Below are 27676 nucleotides of genomic sequence, written 5' to 3' on the forward strand. Positions count from 1 at the left end.
ATATTACTTGATATTACTTTCAATTTGTTCCAATATAATTCTTGATAAATCTCATTTTAAAAAGAAACTAATATATGTTAAATTGTACGCAACTTATACACAACCGTGCAAAAGTTTGGAAGTACTACTTAAAAAAAAAAAAACAGTGGTGCACGGTTTGAGTTTCATGGTTTGAGTAAAATGTAATAAATATAAAAATAACAATTTTATTATATTTTACTGAAACCATGAAAACTTGTTTTTTTATAACAGAACAATGGCATAGCATGTTCACTCGATAAAATTTTTAAAATAAAATACTCCCTTGGAAAATGACTAGAAACAAATAATACTGTGTTGAATAGTTAAAGCAGACAGTAAAGTTTTTCATATGACATTTTTCTTTGGAAGTATTAGCACCACTGTTTTGTCTTTCTTAAAAAAGCACTGCTTCCAAACTTTTGAACGGTAGTGTACATGTCGAGTAATAAAATACTAAAATATTTTACTGATTAAAAATGTTAAAATTTTAATTAACGATATTTAACAAATTTTTAAATCAATACGCCGATTTTTCCTTAATGTTTTTACCAATTTTTGTATCCGAATAAAAAATGATCTGGTTTCTTATAATTTCATGACATTTCATATTTATATGTTAATTGTTTTGATGAATACGTGTATATATCTTGATGTATATGAAATTACAAGATCCTATCTTTTCTCTTTTAATTAATTATAGAAACACAAACGCGAGCTTAATGAAGCTAGTAGAAACAGTCTTTTACCAAAGTGCTCAAATACACAAATAGTCGAGACGAGCGATTCTCTAAAGACGATTCCGATGCTATTATTCCAATTTATAGTGTGTCTACGGAACTAGGCGAATGCTGAGCGTCGATCTGTGACGTTGATCGGTGCACGCGATTCATCTGCGCCTAACTTGGTACCGCAACTTCGGAATTCGGGGATACTTTTATTCGTTGATGTGTACGCTGTATGTTACACCGATACGCGTCTACAAATCACAGCATCACAGTGACTGCTCTTTGTTTTAACGCCATTTTGCCGGAGATATACGTGATTAAAGAGAGAAACATGCGCGTATTCGTCACTGATTTATGTACACGTAAATTTATATTATACACGGAATGTACGTTACTACGTAATCAATCGCATTTTTTTAGTAGATAATAGAACTTGATAGGATTTAATCTAATAATAAAATGAAATATGTTATATTCTAAAATATTCTAAAAATCTTGCAATATTATATTATTAATTAAAACTTTTTAAATGTTTAATCACGTAAGTCAATCCGATTGATAAGCTTAATCTTTAAAATTATTTTTAAAAATTAGTCTAGTAGAGCTAAAAAAGTATAAAATTTATAGACATAGCAAACGAAGTAGAGGAACGTTAACTAAATATATATGGTACATTGTTTTAACGTGCTCAAGAATATACTATTGTTTCTCTCAACAATCTATTCAAGATTTCTGACATGTGCCATGTCATCTGATATGAGTGTCATCTTCGTGACAAGATATGTGTACTGGTGCGCGCTAAATTTGTGCATCACCAGTATTAATATTAGTAAACTATATGAATAACATAGTAATATAGAATACACTTATAATGTCGCCAAAATTGCATGCCAGTAATGAACTCTGATTATTAAAACCTTCTTGAAATTTCAAAGACCGATTGATTATAAAAGAAAACTTTTACTAATCAGATAATAAATAATAATAAACGAATGAACAGAAGGCATCGCTGCCCTGATTATCACTGTCCTTTCAGAAAGAAAAGATTGCAGATAATATAAAAATATAAAAAACATCTGTAAGATATGTAAAGAACGTGCAAAAGAGATTATTTGCATTTTTTCAGACATATAAACACAGAGCACATGAGAGTAACAAAAAAAATATATGAAAGGGGGTGGGGGGACACGCGACGAGCCTCCGAAGGTTGAACGTCGAAGGCCCGAGGGAAAAATCGTTCCGACACCGGATGGAGAAGCTGAAGAAAATAGTTAGGCACTTACGACGTCGATTATTTGCATGAGCGTGAGGCCGAAGCTCAGCACGAGGGGGTCGGACTCGTTGCTCACCGGCCGCTCCAGCACGTTGTACGCGTCCAGCAGGTCGTTCAGCAGCTTCTTCTCGTGGAGACCGCCACTTACCAGCCCTGTGTGCCCAATCACAATCAGCAGTCAGTGAGAAGTTGCGCGCAATCAGTTACGACGATCTCCCTAGTCCTTCGTCGCCGACGTCGCATCGCCTCGCTTCGGGGAAAATGCAAGAAATGGGAGCGGGATAACGCAGGAATAACTATACCCTCTCTTTCTCTCTCGCTTTCTCTCTTTCTGTCTCTTTCCGTTCTGTCCGAGCGACGTTTATCTTCTTGAGACCGCGCGAGTCCAGATCTACCCTATCTACCTACCTATCCCATCGCTTCTGTAGCCACCCCAATCCGAAGTTCTCGACTACTTCTCGCGAATACACAACTTCGCGAACACACACTCTCTCTCTCTCTCTTCCTCTGTCTCTGCCTCCAAGTCTTCGTCTCTCTTTCCCTATTTCTCCTTCCTCATGTCTCCGCTTGTTACCTGTCTCCTTCCCTCTCTAAGTCTCGTTTTCCCCCATCTTCGTCCGCTTTCTACCATTACGACCTGCAGTTTATCTTTCTTGAATAAATCACCCCTTTTGTCTCTTTTCCTTTAGACTACGCTGCCGCTTTTTTTATTACACAGCATTTCCTCAGTTCTGTCTCTTCTCCTTCGCTCTTTCTATTTATTTTTAACTTCGCCACTTTCTCTCTCTCTGTCTCTCTCTCTCTTTACGTACCCATTAGGTATATTACATATAAACGTTTTGTTTGGTCAAAGTACAAATTTGTGGTTTATAAAGTTTAGGAACTTTCAAGTAATTCGTTGGCGTTACTAATGACTTAAAAGTTTCTACATCTTAACGTGTTTATTACCTGAGGAAACTCGATATATATTTAATCTCGTAATTAACACACTTTACAAGAATGACTTGAAAATGTTATATGTAATTATAATCTTCTCTTTTACGTATATTTTCTTATTTGCATTTGGAAGTTAAATAAAACGCATTTATTATTGCTTTTATTTCAGGAAAACATGTCGACGGAACAGCATATAAATATAACTTTTAGCTGTCTAAGTATTAGGAATTACTATACTTATAGCTGATCGTATTAAAAATTCGCTCTCTAATAATTAATAAGTATAACAAGCCGAGCTCAATGGATTAATCAGATTAATGCACAGATTAGTGAAGTATTTGGGCTTGTAAATAGCTAGTCGATGTATCGAGGACCTGATACTTGGGCTAAAGTTTCATATTGCGGTAGGAGTTTATCGACACTTATCGACATCTCAAGGAGTAAGATACCGTAAAGTTGAACCAGCTTAAAGCCGAACAAGTGTAACGGTAACTTTCCATCAATCAAAATTCACGCGAAGGGACAATGTCGAAATATCTGCATTGCAGTTTTTGACAATATCCTCGTTTTTATTTAATCTTCTTTGGCAAATTCGTTATATTTAATATAGAGCTAATAAAAAGATTCGCTGATTACCAATATCTCAATAATCGAATCTCAAAATAAAATAATATTTGAAGTATAAACGAGTTGAAAATTACTCGGAAAATTATGTAAAAATTCTTTATCTTTATTTTTTATTACATATAAAAAGTACGAATGTCTTGTCTACCGAAGTAAACAGCATTCTCTTTAGTTCGGTATCTGCAGTCGAGAGAAAGTGATACCCGTAATATTCGTATTAACAATTAAGAACAATTGAAATTAACGCAAAGTCCTGTTCTCACAGCTTATAGAATTGCCATTTGACAACTGTAAGATCTTGCTGTACTTCGTACTCGTGTCGTTAGCATTCACGCTTCCTCGCATGTCTATCCGCTGGAGGACGAACAGAATTTGCATTACACATATGCAATTTACATTGTAGCTCGCCCACAAAAATCGCAACAAAGGCGCAAGGATGTGAATTTAAGCACCGCGAAGCGAATCCGCAGACAGGGGCCAGAAAAAAAATACGCATAATTAAAGCACGAATGTTCGTGCTGCATAAGTTCCTTTTGTAACGAGCACGGGTAACAATCGTGAGCATGGTAAGCATCGTGATAACAATCGCATCTCGGAATAAGACTCCTTGTACATAATGCAATCTGCAGAATATTATCGAGGCACTATACATATAAGAGAAAATTAACTTATCTTTGTATTATTTCAGTATGAAAGTATTAATATACCTGCCATAATAATAAATATAATTGTCACAACCAAATCGGATTGCGATTTGTAGACAGAATTAGATTATATTGTTTGTTATACAGAGATAATGTTGATAATGAATTATTTTATTTTACAGTATTATACATTATAATTATATAATGAAGTTATGAAATCAATGTGACATATTGAGTTACTCTACTGTATTTCCGCCAGTTAATAATTCTGAGAGAGAGATATCCTTTCTGTTGAGACAATAATTTCGTAAAAGATCCACCTTGCTTTGATGAAAATTACGACTGTAAAAAAAACATTTTGGAAAAATGTGCGCAATTAAGAAACCAAAGTTTAATATTACATTTTCATCAGCTAGCGATATTCTTGTTTGACTCTATCTTTATCTCTATTTCACGAATGCAAAGTATTAGATAAGACTGCATTTCCTCTGGCGACTGGCGACATCTTGTCGTACCCTCTTGCGGAATGATGAAAAATGTACGTGCTAGTTTCTTCCTGGCGCTTTCGAGAAATTCTCTTTATTCGTCCAGCATCGTTCCATTTCTGTCGTGCATGTAACGAAAACGCCACGGTGTAAGCCAAATTGTAAAATTGTTAGACATACGGCATCCTTGGGAAATACGGTGGATAATTGAATTCATGAATGTTAAAGAAAGAAGGAGTGGGACAAACACGACTTCAAGATTTCACCGAGATACCGCGTATATAAAGTTCGCCTCTACGTTTATGAAAAATGAAATTCTGTAGAGTATAGAATGCAGTAGAAATGCAGTTGATTATTACATAAATAAGCTAAGAGATAAATATAGCAAACAAAATTGAGTTTGCAAATAATACATTTCTTCTTTAATTATTTGCATTTTAAACTTTATCTTAATTATTTGAATAGCAATAACAAAGTGTCAAATAATTTTTATCAATATACCAAAATCTCAATTTTTTAACATATTTTAACTGCAATTTTCTTATAAAATAGACTTTCTTATTTCTTATAAAATTATTTTTTTATAAAATAGACTTTCGATTTTATACACTGCAGAATGATTTATCTCTTAATTAATAAACAATTAGTCTTTATTTTAAAGTACAAAAAATAAAATTTCTATTTTTTATTTCTAAACTTTAAGTAGAAGAGTTCCTGATATTTCAATCACCTCGACTGAATCGCTCGACATTTCTCATCCAAGTTTAAGCTGCAGCTTAACGATAACATTTATCATTCGGGATGGGCAAGACCTTTAAGTTTCATACGCGGCCATTCACACGAGATTCCACGTTTACGGTCGCGCGATGCATTTTATTCCGTTTTTCGGAAGATCGACCGGTTTTATGACGCCAAGCGCGCGCGGAACGAAGAAAAGAATCGCTGACACACCCAGACATTACCTGATTTTATCCGGAGGATGAATTTCAACCAGAAATGATCGCGAAAACACACGTCTATGAATATATATGTAGGCTGGATTCGGGAAGCGCGCTATTAGCGCTATTTGCTTATTCTATCCTTGTTTTACACCTGATGAGCGATAAAGATAGAATGATGCAAGATAATAGCGCGCTCCCCGAACGCAGCCATAATATCGCGTCTTGATGATGTGAATTGTAGATCCTGGATAGCCGCAAAAAGATCTTAATCTTGTGGCCAAGACGACTATTCTATATTCTCGTGTTTATTTATTTTATTAATTAGGTACATACATATATCGAAGAAAGAATTTTATCTTTCCAAAATTTCGTTATCTTTTTATGAAAGAAGGATATAAAAAAAGAAATTTATATAATTATTTCAAAATCTTTTTTTATTGCTTTGTATAGTTTTTATAAATATCTAACTATCAGTTATTAAAGTTGAAATATGATAATGTTGCAAAAATTAATAATAAAGCAGAATATTCACAATTGTAAGAAATTAAATTAAATTCGTGTACAAGTAATTGAAGCGAGTTATTTTTATCTTGAAGAGACCAAACAAAGGGAAGAAGGGTATTTTTCTTAATAAATTCTTAGACGATCTACGAATTCACAAGGAAGATATTAATAAGACTTCTGCGTAAAGAAACCAAGGTCCTTAGGCCGGCTTTCACACAATTCTTATCAGGATTTGAATTGTGGTAAATGCGGGACTCGACAGTATATTCCTCTCGAGGCATGAATAAAGATCACGTCGGAATCCATAAACCAAGATTACCGCGTAAAAAACAATTTGAAAAATGGTTTCGGGAACATTTCTTCGTCAGGACAGTGACATTTATGAAAATTTTACATTCGCTCAAAAAGCGCTCCATCACGCACGACACACGATATATTACCGTATTATCGAACGGCAGATGTCAAGAGATGAACGCACGTGATTTCAACGAGTCTCGAAATATCACTTTGCACTTTTTTCCACTTGACAGAATAACAACAACGAGTTTTCGAAATATCAGGCTCCGACTTACATCATCGTGGACAATTGTTTTATATTACTGCAAATTACTCGAACGACTGAATAAAAAATCAAGAACATGTGAATTTAATGCTTCGTCAAACAAATGGTCTTTTATTCATCATTTTACGTAGCTGAACAAGCGTTCGAATTTTTGTTAACATGACTTTTTGTACCTATCGATAAAAAAAAAGGCATCGTCATGGTAACGCACATACGAGATAAATCTAAGGCTATAAAATGTCCATGCCCGTATCTTATTCATGCCGGATTTTCGCCATAAATCTATACCCCCATAAAATCTGCGATAAGGCGACAAGCAATAAAATATCATGGAATTGCTAAGAAACTTTTTCCCTCGTTAGACCCTCGTCACGTTTCGCGATTGATATATGGCATTCTAATGGAAAATGCAGCGATGTAACTTTCTTAATAATACTACGGTACAAATCTACAAAATCCCGCAAAATAATTAATTGTATGTGAATAATTAGAGTTCAACAATTTGAAATTACAATTGTAATCCCTTAAAATTTTCCTGAATAGCGCATCGTGAAGAATTTCGAGAATGTGAAATGTAATGATAGCAGCAAACACATAAATTGAGAATTTTCCAATCGTGCTTCACGTACTGGCGGTCCCACAATAAACATGGAAACGACCATATCGTACGTCTCTCATTGTGGATAACGCGACCATCGATTCACTTGCAGAAAAGTGCATTCATTGTACATCGCGAAAACAATGTCTTTTCAATCTACTCTTTTTTGCCACGCGTTGTTCTATTCACCTCTTCGAAAGGAGAAATTGTTATCGTTACGATACGCGTTTACGCCATAATTTTACATCAAGTTTTCATTGAAAACTTGAAGAATTTACATACGCAATCTCCTGTGAATCTCCTCTATCTTCATATTCATATTTTTTCTAAATATTGCATTTTTAGACGGAAAGGACGATTTTGCTGAAGTATCTAAAAATTTAGCTTACAGATCTGAAAATAATTTTGTTGCATGCCATCAAAATAATTATGTAGAACACTCGAACTGACTGCTAAAATGTCAAAATTTTTTACAGCACTATCATCATACTTCAGCGATCTACTATAATTATTTCGATGGTGCAACAAAATTATTTTTAGATCTGTATTTAGCTAAATTTTGAAATACTTCAGCAAAGCCGTTCTTTCCGTGTATTATTCATATTTAACATAATATTTTTGCGCTTCTGAATACTAGATAACTTACTAAAATATAATAAAAAGTAGTTTAGTTTTAACACTTTTATTGGAAAATCTATATACTTTGTTCTCTCTCTCTCTAAATATGCATTATATTATATTTTAACTATCTTTCATCAAGTTGCCGGGTTACATTGGATAATATTAACAATAACAATATTGGCCAGTCAGGGATTTGTCCAACTGAGGAGTTAGGAAAATAAAAAATTATTCCTCAATTATCTCGTAATTTTAATATCAAGTTAACTTTGTTTTAAACTTACTTTATTTTCGAACAAAATCCTAATTACAGGATTTAGCGTTGCCGAGATCTATAATATTACACATCGAGATATATAATATTTTATAAAAGAGATTAAAAAATTGTAAAAATGTACACGAATGTGTTAATTAAAGAAAAATTGGGTGAAACGGAATTAATTCTGGTACCCTACATATATAGATATATGAAATTTACGCGAATTGCACGGGTATTTCCGAGACTTCTCGAACGGTATTGTGGATGTCCGCAAATGCCATAGAGTACGGAATAATTGGAATATCACAATGGGCGTTGTGCATTGCGATCGCGGCAGATAAGGGTCAATGCGAATCGATCTTATTACAACGACCGCGTCGGTGATTTCGTATACGGATGCTCGTATTCCGCGGGGTTTACCCTGACATTTGGGCCTGACTTTGCGGTTGGTTTACACGCAGATTCGCCGTTGGGACGCAGCAGCCAGCAGTCGTTGGCGCTCAGCTGCGTCGGCCGACATAGATTACAGTCGTCATACTAAATGTCACAACCGATTATGGCGCGAGACATAATGTTGCATTCGTGTGAACACTGTGAACAATTGCTCGACCCTTATAAACAGAGTTTGCAGGGTGACAAATTTCTCCATTCAATTGCGATTGCGAGCGACTCGAAAATCTCTAATTTCAAATGTGCAGGCAGAGTGTTCTCCTGCGTGTAGAATTAAATAATGATAATCCTGATATTTAACTTTTTCCAAATATAAGAAAGACTTACAGCTTCAGCTATAAGTCTAAATGTGAGTAAGGTCCATCGTGATCTCGAAGATTACGGAGCGATTGGTTTTACAGTACTTGAAAATGACCGATGTAGACGACTGTCTTGCGTAGAGTCTTCGGTGTTTACGTTGATAATGTCAAATGAATGGAGCAATCCATTATTGAACTGCACTTGGAAAACTGAAAGTTTCGCTGACGTATATTGATACATCCGTTATTGAACCTTTTTAGTTGTTCTAGCGTAGAAGAGAACTTATTCCTGAAGTTGGTCCGATATTGCAATAACATCTTATATACGTGCTTATGACGCACATCAATGCGTCAATTTTCACTGGCGACATCGACAAGCGCTGTCGCGAGAACTATAGAATTTACATGTATACTGAATACCTAAACGGTAGTTTAGAATTTCGAATCGCAATGGCATCACTCTCGTTATATATCTTGCATAAAAGATGCATGTGAATAATTTACCATACTTTTAGTTGAAATAATTCGGATTTTGTTGATACTATAACTTGTTAGATAAAAATGGGAGGATTTTATTTGTGTTTCGCGCGATAAACTGCGAGAACCAGGGTCAGTTCTCTGGTTGTCGCTATATCGACAACACTATTTAATACCGGCGCGATTCGATCGCGACAATAAAATAGCTCCTGAGTTTCGAGAGCTGCGTCAACCAGGCGGTCGATTAATCGCACCGTCCAATTGCAACCAGCACGCTTAATTGTCACGATTGCGGTCGATTCGTTTAATAAATCACAATCGCCGATACGAACTCGCGCGATTGCGTTAGCATCTCATTACTCTCGCAAACATCTGTAATGAGCCCATGATAATTGAGTTTCGAGGGGTGGGTTTTCGTCCACGAGACGTATACGTGCTCCAGCGGATTCATTCATAGGTCAACACCTATCGTTATCGAGAACGTACCTATGATATGTCGTGCTCCAGAAGCACGACATAATGAAGGCTTGTTACGTGACGCAACCGTAGTTCATCATCGACGCGATTACTAATTAACTCGATTATTACTTTTTAATCGCGAAGCTGCACGTGGCAGACTTATCTACTAGTTTGACGCCTGTATTGTTGACGTCGATCGCGCATCAACGATTCCCGGCTGATTTCACGGAAATTAAATTTGTTTAATTGCGAGCATTTCAATTACATTCCCGCCTCTTACATTCTTGACCGATAAATGTTGTTCTTGCTCTCTTGCATCAAATTAGATTAGATTGGTTATATAGATTATATGTAGGTTAAATAGGTTATATGTATAGATTGGATAAAATATATATTTTATAAAAAAAATTTGATGGATTTTTTACTCAAATAATTTAATCACTTCTGAAATCGACTATATTGTATAAAATAATTATTAGATCGTTCCAAATAAACCGGTAATTTAATTTAAAGGAAATCTTCCTATCGTGCAATCCCAAAGCTTCCGTACAAACTGTAAATTTTTGTTTCTATTGCGCTAAACTGGTTGTGAATCGAAAGTTTCAAATCGATTAAAATTTTTCTCATTTCTCCGTTGATTAACCTGAAAATTGTATCCCGGATGTCGCATCCTTAAACACGAATTATTTATGATCACGTACGCAATTAAAACGAGATCGACTAGCTGCCATGTGTTTCGATGGAATGAACAATGTAAAGACCATAACAATTCGGATTTTTTATTGTCTTTCTCGTTATCGCGGTTATAGCGTCAATCTGACAAGCTTTATTTCGATGAATTTCTAAAAGATCTTAGTATACAAGGGGAAGATATTCGTAGGAGATAGCAAACACGATTTGAATCTGATCTTTCCCAGGATAGTTGAATTCCTCCTTGGGTTATCTTCTTAGTAAGCATAGGCACCTCGGAATACTTCTCCAGCCAAGTTCGTGGCTCGTATACGGAATTCTTGCCAGCAAACTTGAGCCTTTACCACACGGCGATCGAGTTTGCCTCTCGACGATGAGATCGCGCGTCTAGAGGACGTGAATGTTCTCCAAAGTAGATTTCTAGCTATTGGCCTCAGGTGACTAGAGTCAGGTGACTAGCACAATATGTGAATAAGCAAGCGTAGAAGTGCTTCACTTTAGAATCTAGAACAGCTCGTTGAGATTTCTAAGTTTATAGCTACGTTCTAGAGAAATGTAAGAGTAATTATACTCTAGTATAGTATTTATAATTACAAATTAAAGGAAAAACAGTTATTTATCTTCAATTCATTCTGTTTCGCGTTTTATTCGTGAAGACCTTGACCATATCATTGAAATCGCAATCGCGAGATGAATAAGTATTCGTAACGCACCGGCTTGTTTCGCGTGATTTCGAATTTTTGATGGTGCATTTAATGACCAATTTGATTTTAATCGTATACAAAGAGGGCTCTATAGTTAAACAAATCCAAGCGATAAACAAGTTGTTGTAATTACGAGCTTCATCGTCGCCCTATCAATTGTGCCAATTATAATTACAATTTGACGCCAACTCGCACGCTCTTTTGGCGTTAATTAAACACGCTCTATTTATATTGATGCAAACCAAATTTTCACGAACAACTCGGTGGCCCTTTCTAACTTTTGCGCCGCGTTACCTCGCAAACCGAGTTGTCGATTAATTTAGAATTAGTCAACGGAGCACGCAGATGTTCATTGGCCGTTGCGGTGGATATTATATATGTTACAAAATTCGAAAGCAGCTCGAACTATTTAGATGAACTTCAGCTTTTCAATTAGTAAGTTCCATTCGTAGAACTGAAAGCGGTATTAATTTGAATTGACCTGCGAGAAACTATATTGCATTTTAAGCGACTCAGCGCTCCACGATATTGATCGACGAGGAATTAGAGCAAAACTTGAAATTCGTCAACAACAAATGTTTACAATGCGCATAAATTACATTTTATTATTTAACTTACAGTTTAACATTGGAGCGAGTAATAAATAATTATTTCTTACATCTAATTTTAAGTACCTTGCATGGATAATTTTATTTCTTTATTTTCCTCTTACTTTTGTGACAAACTTTTAGATTTTATTATTTAACTTACAGTTTAACATTGGGGCGAGTAATAAATAATTATTTCTTACATCTAATTTTAAGTACCTTGCATGGATAATTTTATTTCTTTATTTTCATCTTACTTTTGTGACAAACTTACTAATAAATCAGATAAGAATAGGTCGAGGAAGACGAAGTAATTTAAAGCAACATTTATTAGATTGCAAATCCTATAATATGCAAATTTTCCTTTATGATTTCCTCTTGTCGACTTATATACGCGAGTTCGAAAATCCGTTGTAATTTCCCTTGTTGCATAGCACACGAAAAGCATAAAGCATTGTAATCCATAAAATTACTACCGCGCGCAATCGCGACAGGAAACGTTCACATTTTCTACTTGCATCGTATAAATATGAAACACACGCATCATATTTCTTACGTTATTGCATCATCGTGTTTTACATTTCCGAAAAAGTGTGTTTTTACTGCAAGAACGCTGCATGTTAACCAGAGATCCAAATTCTATGAACATACACGGAGAGAACGGTTTTGCTGAATAATTTTGTTGCACCATCAAAATAATTATAGTATAGGTCGCTGAAGTATGATGATAATGCTGTAAAAAATGTTGACATTCTAGCAATCAGTTTGAGTGTTCTACATAATTATTTTGATGGTACAACGAAATTATTTTCAGATCTGTATCTAGCTAAATTTTTAGATACTTTATCAAAACCGTTCTTTTCGCGTACATGATACACTTGTTTAACAATTACATATATAATTAAAATATTTGATTCTTTATATTCTTTAAATTCTTTAAATTCTTTAAATTCTTTAAATTCTTTCTTAATTATTTTTCTAAACGCTCTGCACGTTTCTCCGAAAAGGAGCTCGAATGTAACATGAACCAAATTAATTCCGTTCTCGTTAGTGTGATGTTTGCATGGGTGGTTTGTGACCAGGAACCGATCGGCTTCATTGCCGTTTAATTACTTCCGGGGCGGATAGTTTCGATTGTCGATGGCACGACGATTCTCGAAACTATGGCTAATGAAACAAGCCAACGATAATGCATTACTCTTAAGCGAACAAGTCATGTGTTTTGCTTAATATAATTTATCATAACAATTAACGAATAAAATTTACAAAAATACAGAAATAATAAAAGATAAAATAAGGAAAGAATTTATTAAGACAGAAATATAAAGAAAAACATGTACGCATGTAATTTCCTTTCTTTTAGATAAATATAACGATTAATCGATCAAAGTATTTAAGAAGTGTTATTGCATTAATCTGTTTCTTTAAAATATATCCTCTCGTTTTGCATAATCGCAGTTCTAACATTCTGGATTTAATAAATCCATCGCAACGTCTATCGTGAAAGGTGCACTCGTGTGGTTAATAATTTAATAACGTAGCATCTCTCGTCCAGCGAGATCATAAACGCAATTTACGTCTTCAGTGATGCGTGACGATCTGAAGAGCGGCTCCAGAGACCTTCGTTCTCTGAAAATCCCACGGGATTTAGACGTTAAATACACTGGCGGCGCGCCGTCGCTTGCGAAAGGGAAGTCCCGCCGTTAAATAAACCGCCCGAAACGACTGTGCGCCGTTTAATCGTAGCTACGCTATTGTATCGCGTGCCACACTTGACGAAATTACTACAATTATGAGCGCCGCGCCGACCGAACTTGATCGGTTCCCGACTAACGTTCACCGGTAATTGATTTTTAACGAGTTCAACGATTCCATCGATGAGGGTTCTCATAATGCGCATGCAAATATTTTCGCAAACGAATTTCGAGCGTGAATCCTAAAATATAGAATAAAGCGATAAATAAAATATTTAGAAAAGCGACATGCAAACGTAAATCCTTTATTTTTTTTTTAAGATTTACGATAACAAAAGTTTTCACACTTGCATTTATTATGATAAATTATGTTTTATGCCAAAATATAAATTTAAATATGTATAATTTTATGTCAAAATTAAATAAAAAATTCTGGATATTAATTTTGTTAAATATTTTTGATTGAAGTTAACCTGCAATAAAATCCAGAATAATATAGTATTTCTAACTTAATATGCAGCAGACCATTAGTTTTGTGCTTCTACATTTCTCATGTTATTTTACATCTTTAGTTTACGGAAGTCTGCACGCGCGACACGACATTGGATTACAATTGATCATACTTTCTAATAGAAGTAGAATTTGCAGATATCCGTTAAATTGGGCCATCAGAGGAATTATAATTATCTATTTTCATCGACGCGAGTAGATGGAATTTCGCGAGCATGTCGTGGAAAGCCATTACATTTTCGTCCGCCCTGTAATCGGAAAAATGTTCATCCACTACGACTACGGGATAATATCCGCGTCGTATCTATTCGAACGAAGAGAACAATTCTCTCAGGACATTCAAAGAAGATCGAATTGAATTGACGCCGGGATATGATCGTTGTATCGCGATTCGATTTTATTACAATATTGCGTTTTATCGTACGCGATAGCGATAATAATAATCATTTACATAGCTTTTGAACAGACTTTGCAATTTTTTTTCTAAATTCTCAACACAAAGCTTTTATACTAAAATTCTTCGTCGTTCTACGAAAAACGATTTTTAACTGTCGAAATAATCCGTGCAACATAAAACTCGCGCGTATACGAGTAACGATATTATAATTTGCGACGATTCACTTCGCTCAAAAACTCGGAAAGCAAATGAGGTTCTGCTATAATGTTTGCCCAATTTTTATTCGCGTTTGTTAAGTAACGTTGAGAACTTGCGGGCTGTTTCAATCAGCGCAAGATCTCGTTCAATCGACACCTCGAGCACGCAATGGAAAACGGCCAAGTATTTTATCGACTAGGTGACCCTAAAATTTCACTTCGCAATGACTTCCTGGTATATCGCGCGCGTATCTATGGCGCAATAAATCATCAGGCGCTTTTCAGTGTTGCGCAACCGGGCGAGCTTTAACCGGTGTGGGCACGGATATTACTTCAGAATTCCGCCATCGGTGGTAAGTTTGTCCTTTCAGCGGCACTGTAGTATCGATCACAGTTAGCGGCGGTTTCACGAGCCTCCATTCGCGGCGAGTATAATTCAAAAATGTTCCCAGGCGGTTTAAGATGGCAGCAACCGTTTACCACTAGCTAATCACGAACGTAAAACATATTTAATTGACAATAAAGTTAAATATTTTACCGCAGTAACATATACGCAAAGTAATAAGTGACCTGTGAAACGATCGATTCCAAATTCACGAAAGAAAATGTGTACAAAATTAACAAGCTATGTTTTTTTATCATATATATTCCACCGTGTAAGAAAAAGGCATACTCAACATCAGATTACCGTTTTATTTACTTGATCTTTTAGCGTTATTTTATATATACTTAGCTTTTATAAAAAGAGGACGATATTCGAGTCTCTTCATCCTATTTGCATTTTTATCGCACGAATTATGCGGGGGGGGGGGAAAGTGCTACCTATGTCGACAATACTCGAGAGAAACGCTGCAATGAACCGTTTACTGAAAGAATTAGCGCCACGTGCCACGCTCAAGTTGTACGTAGTACCAAAAAATTTCACGCTCCAATTACCATCGTAGCGGATAGGATCCGTGACTACACGCACTCGGTGCTCTTCAATAGTTTGCATATCGACGCTATGGTTAATGGCTGCAAGTGACAAATTTTTGTAAATTTTGACAAACGAAATTTTGTCAAACTCGCGGAGAGTTCTCGTTTAAAAAAATATATGTACAGAAATTCGCTAGTTTGCAAATACATCCGTATAGCACGTTATAAAATTATTACACGTTGAAATCAAGTTTTCTTGTCACGTGATACATAAAGTGTGAAAAGATGGATGTACATTTTGCCAAGAAATTAGATCACATTCCCATACATAGCATCGTACATACAAATGGAGTGTTATAAAAAACCAAAAAATAATTAACTTAATTTCGTTAAAAAAGAAAAGAGTTAATAGCATCCATTTTATACAATATAATTATGATATCTCTAAATGACTGCTATATTTCCTTATTATACATATATTCTTTATTATACATATATATTATAATTTTAATTAATGTAATAATTTAATTAATGTAATAGTTTAATATAGTTGTAATGTGAACATAATTTCTAATATTTCCTTCTACATTTAATTATTATTTTACTTTACACTTTTACAGTGAGGTTTTATATTCATAGTGAGACCCGTCAATCTTTCAACGTACATTTATTTACGAGAAAGCCTTTTAGCATGTTGCAAGACAAGTCGTTGTCAGCAAAAATCAGCATAGCCGGCCAAAAAACGGGGAACTTTCCGCTCGAAGGGAAGATACGGATGTAGAACGAGGACGCGCAATTTAATTCCGGAAGCAAGATTGAATCTTGCAACGTATGTGCCACAAGATGCACCGCCTTGCGTTACACCCGTTACATGCAGTTACATATTGTACGATACCGTAAACACGGCTTGCGATACCGCCCTACGTAGCACGAGCAATAGCACGTAGTACCATAAATAGTTGCGCTAGATATTTTTTGCAAATAAGTAGTGAGGAGTTGCGCAGTACTTTTGTAACTAGAAAATCGCTGCATAAAAATGCAGAGAGAGAGAGTTGTTTTATTCATTGTACTAAGAACTTCCAAGGAAGTATCAGATTTTCGAAAAAATATTAAACTCCTGGAAACTTGGAAAAGAACTTTTTATCTCTATCTTCTCAGCCACGTATTCATTCTTCCTTCGCTTTCGACTTTTAATATACTTCCGCACAATTAATGATATATATTTCTATAACTTATTCTTAAAAAAGCATCATATTTTATAAATTATTAATTGTATGTTTAATTTGCAGAATGAAAAAAAGATTAATAAAATATTATAATTTATTTAATATTTTACTTTATAGTATAATGGAGTAGAAAGACTAGATTATTTTGCCGGTTTACGTTCTAATAGTTCTGTCCCAATAAACTCGATCAATCGACCTGGACATTTGTACGAGTAGAACAGTTATTCGGCAATAACGGCAGCGCGATTTATCGTTGTCACGTGTACTTCGAGGCAAGTCGCGACGCGATATCTAATGCGACGAGCGTGCAAAAATGATTGAGGACCTCCACACACAAACGTCAGAGAAATATTATCTATCCGACGAAGTGTTCGATGATATCACGTGCGGTCTTTGCGAATAAAACACACTCGTATTATGAAGAAGTTACGGTCGAGATAATATATGTATTACACGGTAACACATACCTCAAGGAAAAAGAAAATCGCGGAGAAAGCGCTGCTGCGCATTACAAGTAAAAATAAACTCATCGAAGGTTGATAAATTTTTTTCCCGTCGCTTGCATCCTAACGTTACAGAACGCTGTTAATTATGTCACGTGGCGCCACGTGTAAAGACGACCATACAATGCGGTGTACTCTCTAAGGTACTTATACTTCATATTTAATATTTTGCATTTTAAACGGCCAATATTAAAATTTTCATTTTAAGATAATAATAATTATAATAAATTATATAACGTGCGTTTTATTGCATATCGCATACGACAGACGCAGAAAAGATCTAATCCAGCCGATATCAAACGTCGATACGCGTGATTGGTCGGTCGATTTTCATTTCCTTTTTGCTTCGAGAACGTCTCGTGCTTGCTGAATATCACTCTTTTTCTTATTAACGCGATCATCCGAGGCGTAACAGCTGCTGTGTAGATGCGATTTCCTACGTGAACGTTCGCCAGGACATAAACTTGTACTATAATTATCGCCATAATCCGAGGTATTGATTACGTGGCGTACAGAATCAATAACCATCACTACATTATGGCTGATGGCCGTTGATAGGGAACCATAAACGATTTACAGCGCATAATGAAGGAGGACTTTTACGCTTTAGCACTTTAGCCGGTAAGAAGATTTCGAATTTCGTGCTTTCACAATAAAATTACAGAACTTATGTCATATGAGGTATTTTGAATTATGGAGCTTCCTAGTAGATTGCCTTAATAGACTCTGCTAATTTATCAACAAACATATTATGTAATATCCGTAGTGACCCAGTAACATTAGCCAAAAACCTTCTTTCATCATTTTAAAACATCGTTCCAGTTTTGTTCCCATTGTTCTAAATACCGATTGTCATAAATAAAAATAACGCAACGATAAAACGCCGATACGAGTGGACTTGAATTCAAAATTATACATTGCAACATTCTTTAATAATAATTTTCCCTTTTCGTGAGTTATTGATAATGAAAACTATATTTGCATATTACTTGTAATTTCATTATCTCCGTAATTATATATTTAATTTTTAAACACTCGAGATGTTTTTTTAGTAAGTGTTCTTTTTAATTACATAAATTAACCAAAACTGTACTTGTGTGACACAAATTAGCTAAATTACCGCATCGCGCAAAAGTATATCTGTATGTGATACGGGATCTAATGTGTGTGTTGTGTCCGGCAACACGATACACATCCCTAGAACAAACTTGATTCCCGAAGGAGAAACTTGGGACGTTTGACCACCAACTTAACAGATATCCGGCAAAGTTACTTTCTAAGAGTTATATGATTTGCTTGCAATACTCTTTGTAAACCTGTATCTCTGGATGTTGGAATATAATAAGTACCCGAGTACCTCTCCATAACACTCAAATTTAGACATTTAGAGCATCTCAGTGCATTAAAAAATTATAATATTACTTAATTCTGAAATTAGCGATGAATCTCATGAGAAACAACTCTAATTTTCACCTCAATTTATAATGAGTTATAACTTATAACTTCTCTTGTTCATAACACATAATATATTTTTAACCGGGTATTCTTGTCTAAAATGCTGTTTTTGGAGGTGACTTTTAGAATAGAATAAATTTAAAACTGTTCGAGTTTTCTTTCTGAAATGTTTTACACATATTTATTGTTGCTTTAAAAACATGTATAAATTTTGTTGGAAAAAATAAATAAATTTAACATGTGGTTTTGTACGCTCGGGCACAATGGTGCGCGAAAAAAAAACCCCTGATTGGCGACCAGTGTTGCGGACGTTGTATGTATCTAAAAAAAAAACCAAACATATTCTTAATCTGTATGAGTGTTGTGAGGGTTGGTACTAGATTCGGCCAAAAAAAATTTTTTTTTACAAAATGGCAGCATGCTAAATGTTGAGTGTCGATTTTTCCTACGTTTTTTTCCTTTTTAGCGCGTTATAACTTTTTAAGTTATAACAGAAAGAAAAAAAAATATTTCGACTCAATTCTGGTACCAACTCTCACAACACTCATACAGATTAAGAATATGTTTGGGTTTTTTTTCAGATACACACAACGTCCGCAACACTGGTCGCCAATCAGAGGCGCACCATTTGTGCTCGAGCGTACAAAACCACATGTTAAACTTGTTTTTTTAAACAAAATTTATACATGTTTTTAAAGCAACAATAAATATGTGTAAAAAATTTTAGAAAAAAAACTCGAACAGTTTTAAATTTATTCTATCTAAAAGTCACCTCTAAAAATAGAATTCTAGACAAGAATATCCCCTTAAATTTCTCAAATAGAGCCTGAGATTATACTTTCTATATTCTTTTAACTATTATTAAAATAATTTCTAATTTGCATAATGTTACGCAATATCATTATTGCATTTATGCATATAATAATGTTGCAACAATAATAATGAAAAGCGAGCAAACCGCAATAAAGGTCTCGTCCCATCTTGTACATGTTTTCTTTAATCTACTTTAAATAGTATACCTATTGAATTTTATATATAAATCTCCCCCCCCCCCTTATTTCTACATGATAGTAAACTATATTTGAATTATATCGATCGAGAAAAATTTATAAAAAATTATTTGTGACTTTAAACTGACGATGATATTTCGAAGCTTTTTCCGAGGCTATCATGCCATGAACATAACTAGAGTAACTAGACCGCAAATGTCACTCTATAATTCTTTTAATCTCTTTAGGAATAATGACCACGTACAACATATACAATATATATATTGCAGAAGCATATGTACAAATATCATGTTTAAAAAAAATTTTGCATACCTCATGACAATATGAAATTTATAATTTTTTTAAATAATTTTTTTACGCTGTTTTTATATAAATATATATTTTTTAATTATTTCCAATGATTGAGATCCAATTAATAATGAAGAAATGAAACCTGATATATCTTTCTATTTACAATTGGAAAAAGAAAATTATACCTGAAGAGATTAACTATGCCGGCACTTATCATTGAGTAGTACTACTCGCCTCGCCTCTCGATATTTATTTCGTTGTCCGCCTGTAGTTTATAGTCCACTCGAACATTATTCTGGACAGTATCTTAACCTCAATCCAATATCGAAATAAGAATTATTACAGCACAGTAAATGACGATCCTATATAAATACTTTTAACGTTCAAAACTTAATAAGAAAATAGACAGATGAAATATTTTGACACTGCAACTTGATAAGAAATCCGAAAATAATTAGTTTCCGTGGTAATAAAAATACCTCTCATTTATTTCAAGCTATTTTATAATAATTATTTAATTAATTATTACGATTTCAATTTGCGACAGAAGCATTTTAAATCGCTATTGATCTATTTGCATCACATAAATTTTAAGTTTAAATTGAAGTTAAAATCTTTAAGTTTTCTAGATAAAGATTCTGTGTCCACCATGCTTAAACAATAAGATTTAATTTAAATGCTATTATCAATAATTTTTCAATCTTTACATTTGACACTACTTACCTTTTGTTAAAATAAAATCAAATTTATCAACATTTAATATTGAAAGTAAATATTTAAAATATATGTTGCATATAATATGCGCGCACGCATATGCTAACAAAATTTTAATTTAAAACAGTAAATTTAAATCTCATAAGAAAGAATTCGCATAATGTGAAATATCCTGTAGACATCCTTTCAATTAGCATAAAAGAGTTTTTTCTCTTAAAGATATATACGCAATGAGATATTGTGTTAGTTCCACAAGTATGTGAAAGTAGACCCGCGTTAAAGTTACATCCTGCGTAAAGCGGCATATTCCGGCAGAATAGCGGAAGTATTCCTCCGAGAAGCAGCGATATATGCTTATGCGCAAGCATCATCTACCGACCTGCATTCTCCACGTTCCTCAGTGCTCGGGCGTTGCTTTTGCTACGTTTATATTTCAAAAGGTTTACGTCCCTTCCTAGCAAATGTGAAACCTACGAAATTCGTCCAGTCCTGAATCTTTTTTCTTAAAATCTCATCTCATCTACAAACTATCACATTTTTTACAATGTTTCTCTAAACATAGCAAATATCACTTGCAAACCAGAAATAAATTTACAATATATTTTTTAGACTCTAAATACGAAAAACCTATTTTATCAATTACTGTGTTTTTAATTCTAAAGAAATCAAATGTTCTTCCCGTAAAAGTCTGATTTTTCTATAGAATCTAAATGCGTAATAATGCTTTTAATATATAATTAATACATCTCTATTACCGTTTCTTGATTTTAATCAAAACTAAAGTTTTTGAAGATTTATTGAAAGGAAGAGTATTCCTATATTTTTAATTATTTATCAACGCGATAATGCAAAATAAAATAGATAATTTATATACATAAATGTAGATGCAATAGTTTATTCCTCTAACCAAACTTTGCGACAAAAGTGTATCTCTTACAGCGTTAACGTGTTTCTTCGTAATGAGAAACTGGCCTCTTCCAGATACAGTTAATTTAATGGAAAGATGATAATATTTCAAGATGGCATAATTTTCTGGCTTTGCTATTGCAACAATTCTAGAACTAATCGGATTGGTGATTTATGATCTTTGTGTATGTGTGTGTGTGTGTGTCGATCGTTCGCCCGATTCGGCTCAACCTGTCGCAGCAAGGAGTCTGACACGTGTGCTGCTCGCTGCTGCGAGAAACAGTCCCAAGGATACATAGACGTTAATACCATATTTCATTGCGCTCCGAAACAGCCACCATCGAGGCGAATCGATCCTGCGGTCTTTATACTTCATACGTACACTAAACACCATAAATCCTTTTGTTTCATGAGGTAGATCTTTAAAAAGGAATTACATTTCATCCAGATAGACAGATAATAGATATACTCTGAAATGCTTTATAAAACAACAAATAAAAATATATGAAGGCTTTCTTGAATAAGATAAAAAAAAAGCATAAATAAATTTGACAATAAGAATCAGGCTCGGTAATTAGTGCACTATATACTTTATTATAATTTAGACAAATAAAACAATACTAGCGTACGTTTCGACTCTTTCTTTAGGTCATCCTCAGCGCATAACGGTATTGAATTATAAATTAGTTTACATAAGTCGGAATTTAATACAGTCAATCAGTTAAAACAGTTTGTATAAATTGTCAATAAATTTTATCATCGTCTCTCACAAATAAAAGTAAAGGCAGATATAAAAATGCTTTATAAAAGTTAAACAAATTCCCCTGTAAAGACCAGATCAAGCATGATATTAAACCTTCGTATCCTTTCTTGACGGATTGATAGACATTACGAATATTTAAAAAAACCACAATAAAAAATATAAACTCTATATAAACAATTAATAATAGAAAATAGTCTCGTGTGCTGTTACAGAGAAATAATAAAAATAACGCAGCGTTAAATGATGCATGTTAGAAAATTTAATCAAAAATACACAAATTGATAAAATTGGAAGTTAATTGAAATTAATGCCACGGCACACACGTCAAATGCCAACTATTGCTCTGGAACATCATATATTTTTTTTCGTCGTTATAACAATTGCGGAATGTCTACACGCAATATGTTATTGACTTTTTTCCAACACGGCCATCTAACGCAAGTAGTAAAAGCATTTATGATGCTTACTGTACGCCTGGGAGGAAAAAAAATGGTCGAGCTGGCGCACCGGTAAATCCACAACGGCGGGCAATATCGCCCGCCGCTAACGTTTCGACGGCCAACATTTGCCCCTTTTGGTACAAGATTATTAAGGCTGTCCGTAAAAACGTTTTTTACCGGCGAAACAAAGCGGTATCTAGAGCCGGCGAGACTCTGTTTCGGCTCGGCGAATGCAGGTGATTAATAGCACGATTGACATTGGCTGATGATGGAGGAGGGAATTCCGATAACTTTTGCGTATGCGTGATGCAAAAGTATTTTTCGAAACTGTGTCTAACCCTAAAAAAGAAAAATGGCAGCAGCTGCAAATCGTTGCAATCAATAATTTTTAAAGTGCAGCCACATTAGAAGCACTTTTCAACGCTTATAACGCTTAAAGTAAAAATTGATATGTAAAGCATAGCAAATAAATACAAAATTTATTTGAAATAAATCGTTATCCTAAATCGATATCTTTTCTTTTTCTCAACCTTTGTGAACGCGTTATTTTTAGTAACATATTAGTCACGGATAGAGTCTGCAGGGATCCCCACAAATTTTTCTTTTTGTTTCCTCTACTAAAAGTAATGTAAAAGATATGTAAGTTTTAGGGTACATAATAAATAAAACACATAACTGATATATCACATAATTGAAAAAATATGTAACAAAAATGGCAATTGGGGTCCAGCCAAACCCGTGCAGTCAAAGGTTAAAGTTCAAGGAATGAGTGAAGTATTGGGTTCTCATAAATATTCTAATGATTAATTGTGTCTGTTTAAGCGCGCTTACCTAATTGTAGCTACACTTTCTTACTACAATAATTTTTGCTACGATAATTCGCCATCGTGATATTCCCGGTCACAAATCTTTCGTCCGCACAAGTTCGGACTTTCTCACTTCGCTGAACTCCCGAGTGCCTGCCGTCGCGACGTTTGCCCTCCACCGACGTCGAAGTGCCGCGAACGGACGGTAGTTCTATCGGACAAGATCCGTTATCCTTCCGCAGTTTTCCGTCGCGTTCGTCGTTTTTTCGTGAAAAAGTACCGGCGAAGTGGCCGGGTGGCGTGCGAAATGTAAACGGATTGCCCGTACTGCGGCCGACATTAATGCCCAAAGTTCACCGTGGGTTTTCTCCCTTGCTACTTCCGTTACGCCCGCGCCGCGGCTGAGACTGTGATATATAGCGAGCGCGGTGTTCCCAGTGTGTTACGAAACATGTTGTTCGCATGGATTTAACCCTTTCATACAACTCCGACACATACAACACATACATGTATACAATGCGATGCACTTTTTCTTCATTTGTGACACGCAAATGCATACATGTCGTCATGAAGTAGTCGTTAATCACACAAAAACGTCTGAATTAATATTTGTATTCTATTGATATCAGAATTTTTTTTAATGCTGCTATTAAACTGTTTGAAGGAAAAGATTTGACATTTAATTTGGTAGAAATTAGTAATGTAAATGGATGTAAATGTAATTGGATCAATATTATCGTATTGCATGATGATACAGTTAATTGCATCTCAAATTTTCCTAAGATAGGGATGAGTTCGTGTGACTTTGTCGATAATTTGATCGGTCGACCAACGAGATTTCGATCAATTGATTACATGATTACATCTGCAAATAGCACTCATATGACGATATTAAATGTGTATATGCACAAGACGTATATCAATTTCTCCGTATATCCTTCAATTTTGGGTTAGTTTGTAGTCGAATATATTTCTGAAATATTGTAAAATAATTAAAACTGTAAGAAATTTGAACTGACTAGTTTTATGAAACTTTATCAAGCCGTAAAAAGAATCATTGCGAGCCATTCAATTATTCTAGAATTATAAAAGAACGTAATCAACAATTCTCACATTTTGAAAGTAAAAAACGTATTTTTAGACAATAAAGAGTTTTAAAAACGTTTTTGTATAATGCAAAGTTATTTCTGCGTTTTGCTGAATATAAACTTTATTTTTTCTTTGTATTATACCTTAGAAATAAATTCTAAAGATATTTTCAACGCGGAAAATACGAGACCCGGTTACATAACACATTCTTAAACGCGCTTTTCCGATATTCAATTCGATATTTAAACATTAATATTTTTACAATGACATTTTTTTGTATCTTCCATATTTTATAAGATACACGATGACAAAATAAAAATTTTAAATCCAGAATCAAAGTCCTCTGTACGTGAGAGTGCACCTGTAATTTCGATTATAATCGTTAGCAGCGTAATCGCTGCAGATACACACATACACGCACGCACGTACAGTTACGGACGGTTCTATTTTGCTATCAGGCATATTGAATATTAATGTTACGCAACGATTGTTAATGGACTTAGCGAGAAGCACATTACGTAGTTATAATCTTTTAATGCACGTGCGGAGCAATGATCGCTCTTCAAAAAATAAAATCAAAGGCATAGATTGATGCATTGCAATCGCGAAATAACAATGTATTCGTCACATTAATTAAATCAATGGACATATTACAATTTCCAAAATGTAAACAATTACCTTGCGTTGCAATTAATTAAATGATCGCAAATCCTAGATTTAATTATTTATTTTTAATTATATATTTGCATATTTATTCGAACTGAAATATTATACCTATTATTTAGCGGTAGAACAAAATTTTATTTTTTAATTGCGATGTATATGTAAACGTGTATGTGTGCGTAAATTCTTAATCATAAAAAATATTACATTGGAAATTGAAAGATAATATAATATGGAAAAGGGAAAGGGTTTTATGTATATTGACTCACTCGGTTACAAATTAGCATTATTTCAAGATAAGCCGGGTTTGTTTTATTGTACGTGAATTGAAATCCGGTTTCCCGAAATTGCGGGAAACTCTAATCCCCTCTGTTACACGCTATTACTGGGTAAGCTAACTCTACCACTAGTTTTCGCTTACATACAGCATAGTGTGCGTGTCCAAATTGAACGGAAATTCGATTAAGATAACTGAAGAGTTCTAAAGTAAATTTAAGCAAAGACAAATTGTTGGATTTCCGTCAAAGTAAGAATTAAGAGACATTCTTTCGTGAACATGATATTTTGTCCTTTATATTTTCATCAATTTTTGAAAGAGGGAGAAAGAAAGAGAAAGAAAGAAATCTTGCGATAATCTGAAGTTCGCTCATGTCGCTTGCAGTTATTCTCAACAAACCTTGCGACTACCATCTGATTTTTCTGAGTTTAAAGCCCAATACCTCCATAGTCTCCCACCGAAATAAAGTCGCGATAGAACATTTGTCGGATTTATAAACATTTCACAGCAAATTCTTACAAATATTTATTTGAACGTTCCTAAAATATTTATAGTTAAGTTCCTTTTACGATATAAAATAGGTTTCTTAAACATAATTTAGTAATAAAATAACATCTGATAACATAATAATTAAAAACTAGTAGCTTTATTTTTAATTTTTGAAAATAAAAATCATTTGCTAATTGTTTTTTAAAAAATATCTTTAAAGCTTTATATTCTTTTTTCTAACTTCTTATACAAGTATATTACTCTTTATATGACTATAAAAATAAATATATACATACATTTACATAAATATATTTACATTATAGATACAATATTATTTTGTGATCTCTTAATCTTCTAAAATTCTTCTTAAAGAAGATTCCATATATGATATCGATCAGATCGCATTCTCCACCACGGATTAGACCATTCTCTCCGAATTGGACAAGCTCTCTACCGGCAGATAAAGATGCAAGGGAATAAAACGAACAGGGACAACCGGGAGATCAATCTCGTCACGCACGGATTTAGGTCGGCCAAAGACAAATCTTTCGCAGATCTGTGACGAGATAGAGACGCGGAAAATGTGCGTCTTTTTCCCCTCCCTCCCCACGAGAAAGGAGAGTTTCGAGTATCTCAAGAAAATCGACATACCCTGTCGATCCCCGAAATCAGTCTTTCAGTAAGTTTCATGTAACCACTGTGCCACTTTTGCGTGCTACGAAGTAAAAAGAAAAGGAAGCTATCTTTCACGTTGAGAGAAAAGATTAACTATTGGTTGCGCCGACTTTATTACTGCCGTCGAAAGATCCCTTTAGCTTCGAAAAGAAGATTGATCATTCTTAATTGCATGTTTTTTCTCCTTTACCTAGGTAATTACGTCTATATCTTCAAGAGTAACTATCAAGAAGATATTATTTTTATTGAAAATTTTATTTTATTTTATTTACTTATTATTAATGCGCGCTTTATGAAGAGAGTACCTAAGACGAATTTTTTAGAAAGAATTAAAATACCAAGAAGAATTTAAAAATCTGATTTATATTACACGGGATATACTATTATACGCATCTGCGTTATCGATTACCATATTGGAGGAAATGTCAATTAACTGCTAAAACTTGCGTCTCGGTCGCGTGCCCTATACGTCCGTCCTTTAAAACTACAAATCGAACATGAAAATCTTCGCAAGATCCACCGCTGCTTCATCGATCTATGTGCCACTATATCTCTCGACTCCGAAATCATCCTCTTCACGTTGGGGAGTAGTCGAAGATCCGTTGAAAGGAAGCTCAAAGTTCGTATACGCGGATCTGGGTCGGTCCCGGACAAATCTTTCAACGATGCATGACGAGATAAACACGCGGGCACAAAGGAAGCATAAAACTGCGTTTTTCTACCGCATATCCGATGCGGCGGTCGCGAGACTTAGCAGCCACACAAGCGGTAAATATTCTGGCTCGAGTCCTCCGAAAACA

The 27676-nt window shown here is 34.5% G+C and overlaps 1 protein-coding gene across 2 annotated transcripts in view; it reads right to left on the reverse strand.

The window, feature by feature from the left end:
• Positions 1 to 27676, reverse strand: part of LOC139787568 (nicotinic acetylcholine receptor alpha7 subunit) — a 194825-nt gene that overhangs the window by 134952 nt on the left and 32197 nt on the right. Inside the window, exon 2 of one of the 2 annotated variants that reach the window (XM_071726750.1) lies at positions 2030 to 2172. The exons of the other annotated variant lie outside the window; for it this stretch is intronic. Coding sequence (XP_071582851.1) covers positions 2030 to 2172 — 143 coding nt within the window. The remainder of the gene's footprint in view (positions 1 to 2029; positions 2173 to 27676) is intronic. 2 annotated transcript variants of the gene reach the window in all.

This window comes from Temnothorax nylanderi, unplaced genomic scaffold (assembly GCF_030848795.1).
Source record: "Temnothorax nylanderi isolate EJ_2023f unplaced genomic scaffold, tnyl_v1.0 TNYL_tig0010_pilon, whole genome shotgun sequence".
NCBI classification, from domain to species: domain Eukaryota; kingdom Metazoa; phylum Arthropoda; class Insecta; order Hymenoptera; family Formicidae; genus Temnothorax; species Temnothorax nylanderi.